The 18,184-nt window shown below is 35.3% G+C and overlaps 1 protein-coding gene across 1 annotated transcript in view; it reads right to left on the bottom strand.

Moving 5' to 3' along the window:
• gbe1a (glucan (1,4-alpha-), branching enzyme 1a) overlaps positions 1–18,184 on the bottom strand; it is a 265,946-nt gene that overhangs the window by 154,762 nt on the left and 93,000 nt on the right. The window contains exons 4-6 of the mRNA XM_087270612.2: positions 13,803–13,928; positions 7,855–7,990; positions 992–1,082 (exon numbers count right to left, since the gene is read on the bottom strand). Of these exons, the coding sequence (XP_087126738.1) occupies positions 992–1,082; positions 7,855–7,990; positions 13,803–13,928 (353 nt within the window). The remainder of the gene's footprint in view (positions 1–991; positions 1,083–7,854; positions 7,991–13,802; positions 13,929–18,184) is intronic.

The following is an 18,184-nucleotide window of genomic DNA, read 5'->3' as shown; positions in this document are numbered from 1 at the left end:
TTTCACAAGAAAAACAATGGTTTTATTGTAACTTTATTCTTTAATGAGTTATTTACAGGTTTCTGACCACTTATAAAATGTGTTCAATGTGCTGCCCATTGTGACCCCAAAGATAAAAGGGGACAGGTCGGGAGACCTTGGGGGCCATTCAACTGGCCCACGATGACCAAGGAAACTGTTCATCTAGGAATGCTCGGACCTGACACCCATAATGTGGTGGTGCACCATCTTGCTGAAAAAACTCAGGGAACGTGCCAGCTTCAGGGCATAAAGAGGGAAACACATCATCATGTAGCAATGTCAAATATCCAGTGGCCTTGAGGTTTCCATTGATGAAGAATGGCCCCACTTTTTTGTTTATGTGAAGCCTGTGCTGGCATTTCTCCTGCGGTGTTGCTATCAGTGTGTGAAGAGTGGGAGAAGAGGGTTGCATTGGCAATCCAACACAATCGGCAGCAGATTGAAAACATTGTATAAGTGGTCAGAAGCTTTTAAATAACTCATCAAGGAATAAAGTTACATTAAAACCAAGCGCACCATGGGTTTTGGGAAAAACATTGTTTTTCTTGTAAAATTGCCAATAAGTTTGATGTGTCAAATGACCCTCTTCCAATTGAAAAAACAAAAGTTTGATCCAAGATGGCCAACTTCAAAATGGCCACCATGGTCACCACCCATCTTGAAAAGTTTGCCCCCTCACATATACTAATGTGCCAAAAACAGGATGTTAATATCACCAACCATTCCCATTTTATTAAGGTGTATCCATATAAATGGCCCACCCAGTAGTTTAGCACGAGCCATTGTGGCAAAGCAACTGAATTCAGCAGCTGATCATGTGACAACTTTCCAATCACACTGGTGAGATTGTACGCTCCGGGAACCAAACAAAACTGATCACACTAGAGAGATTGTACGTGTCAAAAGGTTAAATGCAATGCAAATCATTTTAGATTAAAAAAATCTGACAAATGCACAACTTTAAATGTACCTGGAAGCAGCAAAGAAGTTGGTGACTTGATAGCCAAAGCTTGCATAGTAGGCATGTTCCATGATTGCCATGAGCTGGACACAGTTGTATCCTGAGAATAAAAGACGAGGGAAAAGAAAAAAACCTTTGAAATCAATTTTAGAATCAAAAGACCTACAACAAAACAATATCTTCAAAGTGAACACACATCTAAGGCATAATCTTGCTGTAAGTTGTTATCTTAACAATACGGATTAATTTCAAGTGCTGCCACTTCCACACTGGAAAATGTAAATGAATGAAACGTAATTAAAATTGAGTGAAACCAAAGCATAGGTTTAAATGTCAACTGCAACGCGATCCAAATCCTCAATGGCAAAATGACAGCATGATAAATTACAATTAACTTGATATTTTCATGAAAAGAATACATGAAGAGTGTAAACACTTTCTGTGAATAATAAGCTTGTGATAAAAAAAGTAATGATAGACTTTTTATAAAGAAAGTTCTGAAACTTCCAGTGGTTTCAGGATTTGTTTCTCAGCCAAGATGTCCATCCAACAGTCCAGGAGCTCAGAATCACTGCTGAGTGACTCATGTAAACTACATCCGGCAACAACTAAACCTGTGGAAAACTCAGTGGGAAAATTCAGTCAACACTTTTTCACACACCAGGATCTGAATGAGAACTGACAGTGGACAGAATTTCTCTACTGAAACTCTACACACGCTCTGATATGACTTAAATGGTGGAGTAAATCTGATCATTTGACCTGTTCAACTGGTATTTTTATACCAGTCGAATTAAAAGATGACTTAACAGAACTAATAGGCTGCTGTTCCATCTGAATTGTATTATTCTTTATAATCGTGTGTTGTGTAGTGTAATTAATCTTGGAAAGAGAACTTAAGACAAAGAGGTTAAACAGTAATTACTTAAAAGCTGTTTTCAATTTCAGTTTACTCATCCTTGCTCCACGATGTCCCCAGCAAAGGTTTTTCTTTTGACATTGTTAAGAGTCTTGTTTTATTTTTTTAACAAAAGCAATTCTGCAAAGACAGTTTCCAGCATGCAATACCATCAAATTATTGCATAATTTGCTGTGGGTCCAGGCAAATCAATCAATCAATCAATCAATCAATCAATCAATCAATCAATCAATCAATCAATCAATCAATCAATCAATCAATATATCTATCTATCTATCTATCTATCTATCTATCTATCTATCTATCTATCTATCCATCCATCCATCCATAAACCCACCCCCATCCATCCATCCATCCATCCACCCATCCATCTATCTATACCCATCCATCCATCCATCCATCCATCCATCCATCCATCCATCCATCCATCCATCCATCCATCTATCTATACCCATCCATCCATCCATCCATCCATCCATCCATCCATTCATCCATCCATCCCTCCATCCATCCATCCATCCATCCATCTATACACATCCATCCATCCCCATCCATCCATACATCCATCCATCCATCCATCCATCGCACTTCTCTTTTCAACATTTTTTGTTACAGCCTTATTTTAAAATGGATTCAATTATTATATTTCCTCAAAATTGTGCACATAATACCCTATAATGACAACGTGAAAAAAAAATCCTTTTTGAATGCAAAAAGAATTAATTACATTCTAAAATATATTCAAATAATAATAAAAACATCTTTAAAATTATTACATTTATAAAATATATAAATGTAATATATTAATTTTATTCCACAATATTACTTTTTCTTTTCTTTAAAATTCAATTAAAATTTACCCTAAAAAAGAAAATCTGTCAAACCCCCTTTTCGAAAAACTTTTTGTTTTAAATACGTGTCACTATTTTGCATTAGTCGTGACTGTACCTGAATCATCTGAGAAACTAACCATATGCCAGCCCAGCATAGCGGTAAATAAGCAAGCCTTGCCTTCTTCTGCTTCTGTGATTCTTGTGTTTAGCTCCTTTTGTTTGTCAATCAACTTTTTGACTGCACTTCTTCATGTGGATGTTGATTAAATCGCAGAACAAAGGATGCTTTTATGCTCCGTTCATCTGACTCAGTCCTTCCTCCACCACAAAATCTCTTATCAATGGATTTAAACATCAGACCTGTCAAGCAACATTTTATCATGCACTACACAACAACAAAAAAATCCTGATAACTCAAGGGAAGGTCATATGCAACATATAATAATATAAAAATCAGCCATTTCCAAATAGAAAAAAAAGATAGCTTTCAATGCATTTCTTTCACTGTGAAATCTTCAAATTCACTCTGTCAATCACTTATTGTTTGAGAGTTTAATTAAACTTTTTACAATAGAAGTGTACTTTAAAATGACACAAGATTTACAGGGCAACATATGGGCATTTAATTGAGCCTGTTTTTTTAATCATTTTTGTAATTATTTTAAAAATGTTTCAGTCTTTACCAACCTTTAATCTACATCCATTTATGTATTTTTGTACCCATCTGTTTATCATGTTTTCATATTCCATCCATCCATCCATCCAGCCATTTATTCATCCATCCATGTATTCAACTATTTTTATATACAATTTATTTATAGTTTTTACCTATTCATCTATTTTTTCCATGTATCCATTCATCCATCTATTCATCCAACCCATTTACTTTTTTTCACCCTTTTTCATATTCATCCATCCTTGCATCATTTTATCAACGTATTTTACACCTATCCATAAATCTATCCAACCATGTATGAACCAATTTTATTCCCATTTTATGCCTTTTTTCTATTTTTCCACCCATTCATATCAACCTATTCACTTGTTTAAAACCTGTTTTTCATCCATTCATGCATCAACATATTTTCCATCCATCCTTTCATTCATAAATCATCCAATTCATCAACCAATTTTACATCCATCCATTGATCGAAACATTTATTGATCTATTCATCAATACATCCATCCATGTATTGACCTATTTTTATATACCTGTTTATTTATAATTTTTCCTATTAATGCATTCATCCACTTGTTTTATATTCATCTATTCATGCATCAATTAATTAACATATTTTCTATCTATACAATTGATCAACCAATTTTCCATCCATCCATTTTCACCAACCTATTTTCCATCCATCCATCCATCCATCCATCCATCCATCCACCTATTTTTATGTACCCATTCATTTATATTTTCCCTATTTATCCATCCATGTATCTATCCATCAACCCATTCACTTGCTTTCAATTAATTTTTAAATACATTCATGCATCAATTTATCAAGATATTTTCCATCTATCCAATTTGTCAACCAATTTTCCATCCATCCATCCATCCATCCATCCATCCATCCATCCATCCATCCATCCATCCATCCATCCATCCATCCATCCATCCATCCATCCATCCATCCATCCATCCATCCATCCATCCCAATCAATCAATCAATCTGTTGATTGACTGTTTGGCTCAAAAATTTAGCCTTTAAATTCATTCATTTCACCCCCACTTCTAAAACTAGTGTATAAAAGCTCTTCCATTAGTGCAGCTTTGCTTCTGTTGCTTTTTTGAGAGTCTAGGAGAACATTAACTGAGCACAGAACCTCGGGGAGAGCGTCGACCATGAGCATGCGCAATCAAAGCCAGCACGACTCAGTATTTTAGCACCCATTTAAGGGGTGAAAAATAATTTTACGCTAACTAACTCTCAGCTTACAAACAGATTTGCTCCAGGCAAAGGTTAACGCTTCAGCCCTCGAGAAAACAAACAACAGAAGGTTATGTTTTATGGATCACACCGAAGCAATGAACACTAATGTTTAAGGTACCTTCTGTAATCCCCACAGCTCCCAAAACCTCATTTGGATCCTTCTGACATTGTAATTGTAGGCTGGCTTCCTCACAGGCTTCCATGTCAAAAGCTCTGTAAGGGAACAATCATGGGAAACGGCTCTCCGTGCAGTAATGGAATCACTCGAGGCGGCAGCTGTTTTCACATCTGCTAACTAAACTTAACAGTTCCGCTTGCGACAGTTAGCATGATATTCCATGTGGAACTGCTTGTCGCCTGTACACTTTTGCTTCATTTGTGTCTCTCTCTATGCATAATTTTTTTTTCATAGCTTCCAAGACTCTTTCTTAAGCTAATATGATACTATATAAGTTCTTAGAGGATGCAAAGAAGGCAGAACATTATCATATAAAATGAAAATGGCTAAATTTAAAATAAAAAGACTAATTTGTGTGTAAATTATTAATAGACTGATGACATGACAGCATTTAAAATGTATTTAGCAAGTTTCTTATAGAAATTTCACATTTACTTGAATGTTTAATAAAGGTACTGGGTTGATATTTGTGCTTATATGTCAGGAGTCAGATTTACACTTCTCCCTTAAGCCAAATCCCCTTAAAAAATTCTGTTCACCCAAAATGACAATTCAGTCAGTATTAACTAACCCTTTACTTGCTTCAAACTCTAGTTTAGTTTCTTTCCTTTGTGTTCAAGATATTCTAAAACATGTTGATTTATGAGAGTCAAGAGGGTGCAAAAACCAGGACTTTTCAAAATATATTATTTTGTGTTCAACAAGAAAGAAACTCATGGTTTAAAACCAGATAAATGAGAGTAAATGATGAGTTATTCATTTATTTACATATTTATTTTTTTTATTTTTTTTGGTGAATTATCACAAGTTTGACTTAATAAATTGCTTGTGAACTGTGACATCTGAGTGAATTTCTTTCTGGCTGTTTCTCAATATGTGTTCTTCAGCGTTCTTGCATTCTCGTGTAACGTCATCATCATCTGCCAAAGGTTAGTTCTAAAACTAAAGGCCGCAAGGATAAAGGACGCGTGAAAGTGTTCTTGTATGTGTTCTTGATATCGAGGACACACCGATGCAGACTTGAGCGCCGATCTCGCTCTAGAAGTCCCAGAAGTCATTGCGACTGAAGGTGGAAAGCTCAACATTTTATATAGTTTTATTATTAAAGTTCTGAAATATAACTTATTTACCAGTCAGAAGTTCCCTAAATGAGAAGGTGCAAGTAAACATTACTACGAAAATCTTAATAAATGTAAGACATTAAGGTTGTTTATTTGTTGAAATTGTATTAAAATCAGTTTTATTTGTTTTGTGCAAAGTATATTCGTAAAGTCTTTATGGATAGTATATATTGCAAAAAGGGGGAAAACAATAAATCGTTGTATGAATGCTGTAATGTGTAAAACGTTTTCGGTGAAAAATGCATGAAGGTCATCAGGAAAAAAGCACATTCTTCCAATGTGACCTGGCAAGACCAGTCTTCACAAGAAGGTCCAGTTTCTGCATTCTTGGAATTGAGAAACAGCCTCTTTTTTTAAATAGAAGGAGTGCAAATTAGTTATACTTTATATAATTTTCAAGTCTTATTATATGTAATGACTCTAATCTAACAGAACATTAAAGGGGTGGTCCACTACAATATCTTATTTTAAACTTTAGTTGATGTGTAATCTAGATGTGTGAACATAAACAACATCTCTGAATGTAATACGCTCAAAGTTCAATGCAAAGGGAGACATTGGCTTTTACAGAGTTAACTTAGCAAAGCCTACAGCGAATGAAGTTTGGGGCTTACAAAAAATACATCCGGGTTACACAAATGCTTCAGGTTATGCACATTCACCACGTGCATAACTAAAGGGGCGCAGCTTGAGGCTGTAATAATATAGCAGAGACAAACGCAAACGCTGCTATTTCCATAGAGTTTGTTCTGTTTCTGTATTTGGGCTTCCAGAATTACAATTATGTTACATATAATTATAAAAATTATATAGCATGTGACAAAGGACAGCTTCATAAATCTCTCTCAGTTCAGTGCTAGATTCGGTCACCTTGGAATTATAAGGTTCTATCTGCGTTCTGAATGATTTTGAGATATTGAGCTTCAAAGTTTTTGCATTCCATATAGAAAACAGTACGTGTGTAACATTTGGTTTTTAAATAAAAAGTCTTAAAATGTAAACAACTCATAAAAAACACCCCATATTGTCATTTTATAAGAATATGTCAATAACTTAACTTTGACGAAAATGTCAGATAGAACCTTATAATTCTAAAGTGACGACTTGTCAGATTTTATTTTAGAGAGCAGGCGTGAGATTCAGCTGTGTCCTCTGTGTCATTTTCTGTCTGATTCAGGTTCAAACTGCTAACATCTACTCTGACTAACAGTGTATACACAGCGCCAAAGCGCATGCTTGTTGAGGTGTGACACTTTTCCTGGTGATGTGGAGCCAATACGCGAATCACAGCACATTATGTCAGCTGACCAATCAGAGCCTCTTGAGGGTGGGCCTTTCGGAGCAAGTAGGAAAAACGATAGTCGTTTTGATGTTAGCAGTATATAATCAAAGTAAGATATATAAAAAAATAACAAGATTTTTATTATTTTTTTTTTACAAAGGAAGCATGGAAACACATTGCTTTGCGTCTAATAAACAGAACCAAACCTTAAAAATACACTTTGGACCACCCCTTTAAATCAAATAGAATACTGAATACTTTTCTAAAGCCACTGACCCTCGTGTTTCTGAAGCAATGATATCTGAAACCTTTTACTTATCCTCCTTTGCTGCCTGCTAGTGTAATAAAAAATAAATAAGATAAACACAAGCGCTTTATATAATGGACCAAAACATTCTCAGTATGTCATAGTTAACTGTATGTCTTTCAAATCAATTTGAGCAAATCAGATAAGTTCTTTGATCAGCAGTAAGTTTGGCTTTTAAAGGCCATTGATTTCTTTTGGCCCAGGAGCTCAGGGTTATAGACTGGCCCTCGAAGAGCTTGGTTTGTATCATTTTGACGTGTGTTTTGCCAGTGTTTCGGTAGATTTCATCACTCACCGAGATCCTTAATGCGAGGAAGCACATCTCGGGTGAAGTTTTTGTACGAGGCAATCTTTTCCTCAGGCGAACTGATGCCCACATGAGCCTCGTAGATTCGAAGACTGCTGGGCCGAGGGGGTCTGGGGTGCTGGAACTAGGAGAGAGAAAGAGAAGAAAGGTTTACAGAAAGAGTAAGAAAGCACCCAGATATCATTTCACTCTTCTTCAGTGGACTTTGATAAGATTTTTTGCTAGAAGGTTTGGCTGAGCATCTGGGTTACCTCTAAGATCCTGACGCAACACAACACGACACAAATATTTGACTTCACTGAACGCTTGCAACAATACAACGGAGACTAAAGTTCTCAGTCTAAGACTACAGTTTGAAGTTTGACAATGTAGAGAATACAACTTTGAGCAAACTATATGCATGATCTTGGCAAAAAAAAAAGAAATACTCTGTACAGAAAAAAAAAAGTTGAAACACTGAAATGATGCCACAGCAAATGCAAATCATAATGCTTAAAACTTAGCCTCAGATTTTTATTATTAAAATTATTAAATACGATATATAACATAAGGTGGATTTTCTCATTAAATAAAGACATGATATTAGCCTGATGAACTTATTTTATTGAATATAATTTAAAAAAAAAAAGGAAAAAGTTACATTTAACATTTAAAAAAATGGGGTAGCACGGTGGCTCAGTGGATAGCTTTAACTGCACTCACTGTTGCCTCACTGCAATAAGATTGCTAGTTTTCCCCACAGTTCAAAGACATGCGCTATAGGTGAAATAAGTTAACAAAATTGGCCGTAATATATAGACCTTTTTTTTTAGAATGCAAAGTTACGCATTATGCTTTTCGTGTATGTGCAAGGATGGTACTTTAACCTTCCGGTCGCAGCTGCTTGCTTTTAATGTCTTTGAAGTAATACTGCTGTCGATCAGCACAACCTCCTGGACTGATTGTTTTTAAAATTTGATCTAATGTGATGGAAAACAACTGCTGCAAGGTATTTTTCCCTCGTCAGATGCCATCTTGTGCCGTTTAAATTAAGCCTCGACATCGTTAAAGTGAACATTTTTCTCTTTCTTTCAAATATATAACCAACCCAAACAAATGTAATTCACCAAAACGTTTGACACACACATAGCCTACTGCACTGTCCCACTAACACATTGATTGAATAAATGTCACAAAGTAAAAATAAAGTGCCATTTTGAAATGACAGAAAAACATACCATGGTAAATGCTACACAACACAAACTAACCGAAAAAACAAAAACTGCTCCCGATTAGAATATCAACATGTAAATCAGCCAGAATAGTATCAGTCACATAATTTTATAACTAATTTTTGGAAATTGCATGGCTTACATTTCTGTTAGTTTTATGCCAGTAATATGGTTTGCTCTTTATAATGCAGCGAAGTTGTGTGTGTGTGTGTGTGTGTGTGTGTGTATTGAAGAGCCGCGGAGTACATTATAACAGCTGAAAGGTCAGGAAATTGACACTTTATTTCAACATCTGCTCTGATGGCAGACAGAGAAGAACAGTAGAACGTTTTTATCTCGTGCTTGAACTGCATCTGACAGAAGTATAACATCTTTAACACGTCTTTCTTTCAAAATGAAAGTTTTGCATCACAAAAACACTCCGTAAACCACTGATAACAGTATTAACACCCAGTTGAGAAAGGCTGCTTTGGCTGATGACAAATCTTAACAGAAGTTCTAAGCACGCTATCGAAAGGCGCTGGTCACTATGACGCACTCCATGCAACAGCATAGAAAAAGATCTACAAGTGAGTGAAAATGACAGTGTAAGGGTGTTTCCCAGTATTTGGTTGCAGCTGGAAGGAAATACGCTATGTAAAACGTATGCTGGAATAGCTGGAGGTTCATTCCGCTGTGGTGACCTCTGATAATCAAGGACAAAGCCGAAGGAAAATGAATGAATTAATATAATTTACAATATAATTTAAACATAACATTAGTTTGACTTTGGCAATCTTTCATCCTTTTTGCCAGACATAACATGCAATTACATAACTAGACACAAAGAAGGGAAATTCAAAAAAAGAAAACCTAAACCAATTGTATCTCCCTGAAAATGGAGCCATTTCCAGAAAGCAAAAAGCAATATTCGCTGTCTTTAATCATGCAGCAACCGCATTAACTGTCAGACGACATTGTGTCACCAATTCATCTCCTCTAGAAAAAACTTGATTATGAGCATGATGCCATTGACCACAGCCGCTGTATGAATGTCTGATGCCATGAATAGATATCAAAGGAAAGTATGTCTCATTGTCACTGTGGAAGAACCGCCCATATCAAAGCCTTTTTGCAAATGGTTCTTCTGTGAAATGAAGACATCAAGAGGGTGAAAGCAATTGTTGAATAGCCTCCGATTAAATTGGCTGTTTAATGTGGCGGGCCACTTAAGAGGAGGCGTTTTTGAGTGTCATTACTAACACGGAAGAAGGGTCGCCGTAAGAGCAGGGTGCTTCAGAGATGCTAATGGCTACCGAAGATAAATGATCAAGAGCCACAGGAAGGCCACATGCTCGTCTGAAGAACACCACGGTCCTGCAAACATTCCCTCCTGCTTTGACTTCTATCATAAACTACCTCCACCCCACAAAAAAAAAAAAAAAAAATAGTTTTTTGTTTTTTACCTAAAAGTGTGCTTCTTTATCCATGGTCTCCTATGGTGCTGAGGTATTTTATCATTATTGTTTATATATCATTAAGCCCCTCCTCTCTTATGCAGACTAGCCAGCAGCAGTTGAGTATCAATTGCACAGGGGTTGAAACATCTTTACTGTAAATTTCAGTAGCAAAGAGAAATGTTGAAGGCTTTAGATTTGATAGTGTGAATATTTCGGCCTGATCTCACAAGAAAACATAAGTATTTTAGGTTTTGCCAGTTTAGTGGCTAATACATACGAATTCAAACGAGTTCAGTCGTACGAAATTGTATGACATTAAAAAGGAGGAGTGGCATCTAACCCCACCCCTAAACCCAACCGTCATTGTGGGATGAGCAAATCATACTAAATTGTACAAATTAGATTGTACGGTTTTATACAAATTAGCCACTAAATCAAAAAGTTACGAAAAAGTTGTATATTTACAATAAATTATCCAGTTATGTATTGACTACTACTGTACACACAATCATACCAAATCATGGGTTAACCACTATCAATCACATTATTATTGGCCAGACATTGCATTTATTCATTGACTCATGTACACTGTAAAAATGATAAGCCAGTAAAAAAAAAAATAAATAAATAAATACATTTTTACAAAATAAAACAAGGGTTTCATAAAGAGCCTTTATCATTCATAGACGCTTGTCATTTCAGAATAGAATATTAAAACAAAATATTCTTTAGATCATTAAAATATTCCTCACGCACTCACACAGCATTACAGCATCACAGCAAAAAACAGTAAAAATAAAATAAATTAATATATATTCAGTTGAAGTCAGAATTATAGCCCAAATGATGTTTTTTTCCAAATTATGGTTAACAGAGCAAGGGAATTTTCACAGTATGTCTGATAATATTTTATTTTCTGGAGAAAGTCTTATTTGTTTTATTTCGGCTAAAATAAAAGCTGTAATTAATTTTTGAAATACCATTTTAAGAACTTTATTAGCCCTTTTAAGCATTTTTTTCCGACTGTCTACAGAACAAACCATCATTATGCAATAACTTGCCTAATTACCCTAACCTGCCTAGTTAACCTAATTAACCTATTAAGCCTTTAAATGTCACTTTAAGCTGTATAGAAGTGTCTTGAAAAATATCTCGTAAAATATTATTTACTGTTATTATGGCAAAGATAAAATAAATCAGTTATTAGAGATGAGTTATTAAAACTATTATGTTTAGAAATGTGTTGAAAAAAAAATTTCTCTCCGGTAAACAGAGATTGGGCGAAAAATAAACAGGGGGTCTAATAATTCAGGGAGGGTAATAATTCTGACTTCAACTGTATTTTTTTTTTTTAAGTGTGTGTGGGGTTAAACTGGGAGCTCTCGGTTCTTGGAGACAGCTTACAGTAGATGATGACTGGTGTGATGTACGGTTCTCCACTGACCCTCTGGAGGAAACAACCAGACTCTAATAGGTTAAATCATGCCAGAGACCATAACTCAACACCTCATTCCAGACAGCTTAGAAAGCATCTGCCCTCACCTGTAACAGCCCCTTGAGAGCATGTGCTTGTGTGTGAGAAACATGCACAGATATGATTTATGTGTGTAAAAGATTCAAGAAATATGTAGGAAATATGTATACTCTGTAAATGCTTGGGTCAAACTGAACCACATATATTTATAGTAAAACAGTGACAGCACAAAGATAAAATATAAAATATAACACAATATCAAACTGCTTGTTGTGACTTTATGCATACAAAGTTTCAAAGCTGTAGATTTTAATAAGAACTTATTTTAAACAATTCTATTTTGGTACCAAATATTGATCAGCTAGTCCAATGCATCTAGAGGAGATTTAAACATGTACTAAGCTATTTTTTAAAATAATGTTGATAATTAAAGGCATAAAAATAAACATGCACATAACCCTACATGACCCCTTTTAGATATTTCTCCTATATTATTAGACAAGCCCCTTACTGGTGATCGACTGCAATTGTGTTTTAGCATTTTGGTCTGACACTATGGTCCATAGTGTTCGCAAATAAATGTTTTATAATATTGTTAACTTTGAATGTAGCATGGTTGTATGTATCAAGTGAGGTGACCATTTTTCAGATAATGTTGATATATTGATATTTTCAGACACAACCATCTCTAGGTTTTACAAAGGATTTTCTGGGGGGCAGACGTTCTTTGGATGAAAATGCCTTGTTGAAGCTAAAGATCAGAAGAGACTGACTAGAGAGGTTTGAGCTGATAGATTGGTAACAGTAATTTAAAAAGAAATCGTTACAATAGAGGTCTGCACAAGAACATCTTTGAACATACAACAGCAACAAAGAACAGGACCTTGAGGGTACAATACACACAGTTTCATCAAACTTGAGAACAGAATAATGGAAACAGGTTGCCAGGTCTGAAAAGAGGCTTGAAATCTACTATGACATGCAGAGTATATACAGCATAGACCAAGATCTCTGAAGATGATCTGTGCCATGAAATATAAGGCAGTTCTGAAAGCAAATTGAGTCCAATCGGTAATACAGTAGCAACTACTGTGAAAAAAATAACTGTAATGACAGTGGCTGGTTAAGTCTAAATATTGCTATTTGTACTATGATTTAAAAATCATCTGCCTTTTTATGTGTCTTTCTCAAATTCATGTTAGTGTCAAATGGCTTTATAACACTCGTTTCAGTGCTACAAATACTGTTGAGTAATAACTAAAAACCTTTTCACCATTCACTTATTGAGGCCTTCAATTTCAAATAAAATTTTAAATGTCTAAAAAGCTACAAGAAAGTTTTTTTCTCCTTTCTGTTTTTCAAAGTTTTGATTTTTGGCAAGTTGCATTAAAACCAATAGGGGTTAAAGGGGTACAGTAGTTCACCCAAAAATTTAAAATCTGAAAATTATTTACTCACACTTTGCTTGTTCCAAAAATGGTTGACTTTCTTCTGTTGTACACTCATACTATTTTTGAAAAAAGGCTGAAAACTGTTGACTTTCAAAGTATTTGTTTTTTCCTATTGTAGTAAATGGTTAAAGTTTTCACCTTTACTCAAAATATCTTCTTTGGTGTTAAACAGAATAAAGAAAACCATAAAGGTTTAGAAAAAGCGATTTATTTGTAATTTTTGGATGAACTATGCTTTTATTTGACCTCTAAACCAACGGATAATAGCACAATTTGTACAGCCATCCCAAAACACATCTGCAAGTGTATATATCGAATGTAAAAACCCTAAATGAGAATAATGAGAAACATACACACTCACCTGGTATGGTTGTGAAGGGTCCCAGTGGGTCCAGTCATAAGTGACAGAATCCACTGTTTTTGTGACATATTTGGCCCAGGGAGAGATCCGAAACAGATATTCGCCAGTTTTAGTCAGGACCACAAGCTACAGAAATGACAAATTATAAATACATTTTAATCATCTTGTTGAGTGTAAATAGAAGCATATATGGTAACACTTTATTATAGGGACCATTTCTCACTATTAATAGTGGCTGCCTACTTAATTACCTGCCTATCATTAAGATTTTGTCTGTTTAGTTATTAATAAGAAAATATTCAGCTAATTAATTAGTCTTATTTCACAACCCTAATTCTAGCCAATAAACCCAACCCGTACCTTCAGAGATATTAATAAGCAGCACATTAGGAGTTTATTGAGCTAAAAGTAATAGCTAATGGTTTGTTAATGGTGAGAACTAACATAATAAAGGAACCATTCAGTCTCTCAGGTTAACTGGATTTAATAGGAGCTCAAAGGGATAGTTCACCCAAAAATGAAAATTATGTCATCATTAACTCACCTTTTACTTTATTCTAAAGATTTATTTTCTTCTGCTGAACTCAAAATCTGATATTTTGAAAATTGTTGGAAACTGGTAGACATTGACTTCCATACACTGTTAACAATTTCCTGTAAAAGTTATATGGTGGGGGGGTATTGGGGGTGGAGCAACGCGGGGAAGCCTTTACAAACTGAGGAGCGATCACAAACTAAGGTGGATCACAAACTAAGGAGCGATCACAAACTGAGGAGCGGGAAAGGGGGCGTGGTGGAGCGACAACGCGGGGAAGCCTTCACAAACTGAGGAGCGATCACAAACCAAAAGCTGCGAGAGCGTCAAAGTAGCCAGAAGTCATTCATTTTTAATGAGAACCGGCGGCGAGGAACAGCGCGGTGCGTCTTCTCCGGTGTGAGCGTCGAGGAGAGCTGAAATCAAGTCAACTTTATGGTATGAGCTCTGACGCGGTTCGGCAGCAAGCAATCAGAATGAAGTAGTCCACCGCTTGAGAGGAGTTCAGTGAACAAAGACCTGTGAACTTTGGTTCCGACCACAGTTGTTCCCAAGAGTTTGATTATTGCGGTTGCCGGATTTTCAATTATTAAAAAGCCCCCTAATCACGCGGGGCCCCCCCCCCCGCGGTGCATGCCTTGCGGGCCCATCCGCTATGCCACTGTTACCATGGTTAATTTTCTTATTAATTCATTAATATTTTAAAATAACCAGAAAACATTGCTTTATATTAACCAGTATATTTTATATTACATTTTATATTTAACTTTATAACAGTTTTAAACAGAATGGAGTTACACTAGTTTTTGTCTTGATTTGCTCGCTAATGTCTTCTTCAAAGTCTTTTATCCATTACCTGACAGTATTTACATTTGAAAACTCAGATTAATTTACAGCATTTAATTTTAGTTAGCTTTTTTTATAGCTCTGCAATAAAATAAACAAAAAAGGTTACATCAAATAAGAAATGACGATCTCTGTTAAAGGCATTCTCCCCAACTTTCTCCATCATTCTCACTATATTCTCAAATAAGATGGTGGGCCAAATCAAAAGTTATAGGCCAACTTTGACCCACGGGCCCTACTTTGGCCATCTCTGCTCTATATGTATTTACAGTACTGCATAGCTTTACTGTAAAATATACAGTAATTTTCACTGTAGAGTTTTAAAATACAGTAACATACTGCATACCTGTCCTACAGTAAAATACAGTTAAATACTGTGTAATTTACATTTTTTTTACAGCATAGTATTTATTTTTCCCTTCTATGGGTGTCAATGGTTACATTTTCAACATTCTTCAAAATATCTTCTTTTTTATTTAACAAAAACAAAAAAAAAAACAAACAAACAAACAAAAAAATAAAACACACAAGGCGAGTAAACAGTGAAAAATTTAAGTCTCTTTAAGTCCAGTTAGTTACTTAACTTTATTCGTCACCGTAGGGAAATTTCAGTTGCAGCATTCACTCACAGAGGCATCTAACAATTTCACATTTGGAATTTATATAAATAAGTCATTTAAAAACCTAAAGTACCATATAACCTGTTCTCTTAATAAATATCCAGTATACTGGCCACCAACTGCTACTAAGAGAGGAGGGATTTAAAAGCATTTGAGGTATTAATTATAATTTTGTCCTATTTCTTGCTCATCTGGGAACAAAATATCGACGACCTAATATCTAATGGTTGCCTAATATCTGTAACAATTTAAAGGTGTGTGATAAAAGATGCCTCTCATCATTTACAATCATGATAGACTAATTGAATACTCATTATTTGTATATACTATCAATATGCTAACATTATAGTTTCTAAAGGATCATCAACACTTAACACTGAAGAATGGCTGCTAAAATTCAACTTTACCATTAATTAAATAGATTATACTTCTAAATATATTCAAACAGAAAACAGTCATTAAAAGCTGTAATAATATTTCACATTTTATAAAAATGAATAACCATCAAATTTGCATGCTTGTGTGCTGCTAATTTCTTTCACACAGTTTAAAAGCACCATTCATTCTTCCAATTCAATTATTCCACCTCCCCCCTCTAATTCTCCTTTCTAACCCTTCTTCATAAGCCTTCGTGATTTAGTCTGAACTCAAATACACACACACATGCATGCACGACACACAAACAGGTGGACAGGTGTTTGGTGATGAGAGCTGACAGAGGGGAGGAGAGGAGCAGAAGAAAACAAAGCACTTTAAGAAAGTCCATCATTGCCTTCAATCTCTTGGGGGGCAGATTGGAGATTGTCACAGATCGATAGGCGCTCTGGAGAGACATTGGGGTGGGACGAAACATCCTTAAACCGCTCTGCTCAGCTTTGCACAGACTATTACCAAGCTAAGAAACACAGCATCTCTTTACTGACAGCAGAAATAACACTGTTGCTTTGAGGAAGAATGACAGAGAAAGAGAGACTTGCAGAGTGACTTGTGAAAAACAAGAGCAATTGAGCTTGACATTAGAGTAAAACAACAAAACAATATTAATATCTAAAGCAACTTGACTTTTAGCAGAGATTTGACAACATTAAGATGTAATTAACACTAAAATTATTTGCCTGTTAGCTTATAAATGATCAGATTGTGCTTAATCCAAAACAGAATATTAATTAAATTAAAATATCATAATATTATTTTTTATAATGACTAAAGTGGTAACAGAGATGGAGTTCCACGTGCAGCTTTATTATAAGAATAGTCAGATCGCATGGGGTCAAACAGGGACAGATGGTAGCATGTAGATTATCCAGAGAGTGGTCACTATAACAGGCAAAGTTCGGGGGAGACAGAAAACTATCACAATCTAAAAAAACACTCCAAGAATAAAAAAAAAAAACAGATAGAGCGAACCATGAATACAAGGAACACTAGAATATGGAACTATACCAAACAAAGAATTAGTGTGTCTGTGGTGCTTTAATAGTCCAAGTAATCAGTACGAAAGATCTGCATCTGTGTGTAATCAAGGAGTCTAGAACTGGTGTCAGAATGCAGGACATGATGGGATTTGTAGTTCGGTAGAATGACAAGGACTGTTCTCCAGCAGCCTGTTAGGGCAACACTGTACATAACATTACAATACTGCACAACTGTATGTAATCTAAAATAAAATAACAATTAAACAAAAAAAAATCAATTAAATTATTTCCAAATGCTATTAGAATTTTCCTGAGGAAATTAACATTTAAATATACATATTGCGTTATGTTTAATTACACAGTTACTATATTGTAATGTTCTAATACATTTTTACTGTTATTTTAGTTTTTGTTAAGTTACACTAAACATTTTCTTGGCAGCTAGCTAAGTTTAGAAACCAACATGAGGTCTCTTATAATAGTAAAGCAATATACTGACTTACAGTAGTTACTAAAAGAACATCAGCTAGACTAGAATAAATCATTTAGGCCAGGTTGGAAAACAAGCAAGATCAGATGAGACCAACACATCAACTAAGAATGGTTTACTTATTATTATTATTGTTATTTGTCAACTTATTTATGCAATCAAACGGAGTCAGCTCTGAACAACCCATTTACTGAAACACGTACTGTATAAAATAAAATACAAGAAATATACAGCTAAATGTACTATAAAAAGGTGGCACAGTGGCACATACTGTATCACTCACAGTAAGAAGGTCGCTAGTTCGAGCCTCAGGTGGGATAGTTGGCATTTCTGTGTAGAGTTTGCATGTTCTCCCCATGTTCATGTGGGTTTCTGGTTTCCTCTTCAAAGTCCAAAGTTATACTCTACAAGTAAACTGGGCATGGGTGTTTCACAGTAATGGGTTGCAGGGCATTAGCTGCATAAAACATATGCTG

The sequence above is a fragment of the Danio rerio genome, chromosome 10, assembly GCF_052040795.2.
Source record: "Danio rerio strain M-AB ecotype USA chromosome 10, GRCz13ab, whole genome shotgun sequence".
NCBI lineage: Eukaryota > Metazoa > Chordata > Actinopteri > Cypriniformes > Danionidae > Danio > Danio rerio.
Note: the sequence above shows the minus strand (reverse complement) of the source record. Positions and strands in the feature narration are given on the sequence as shown.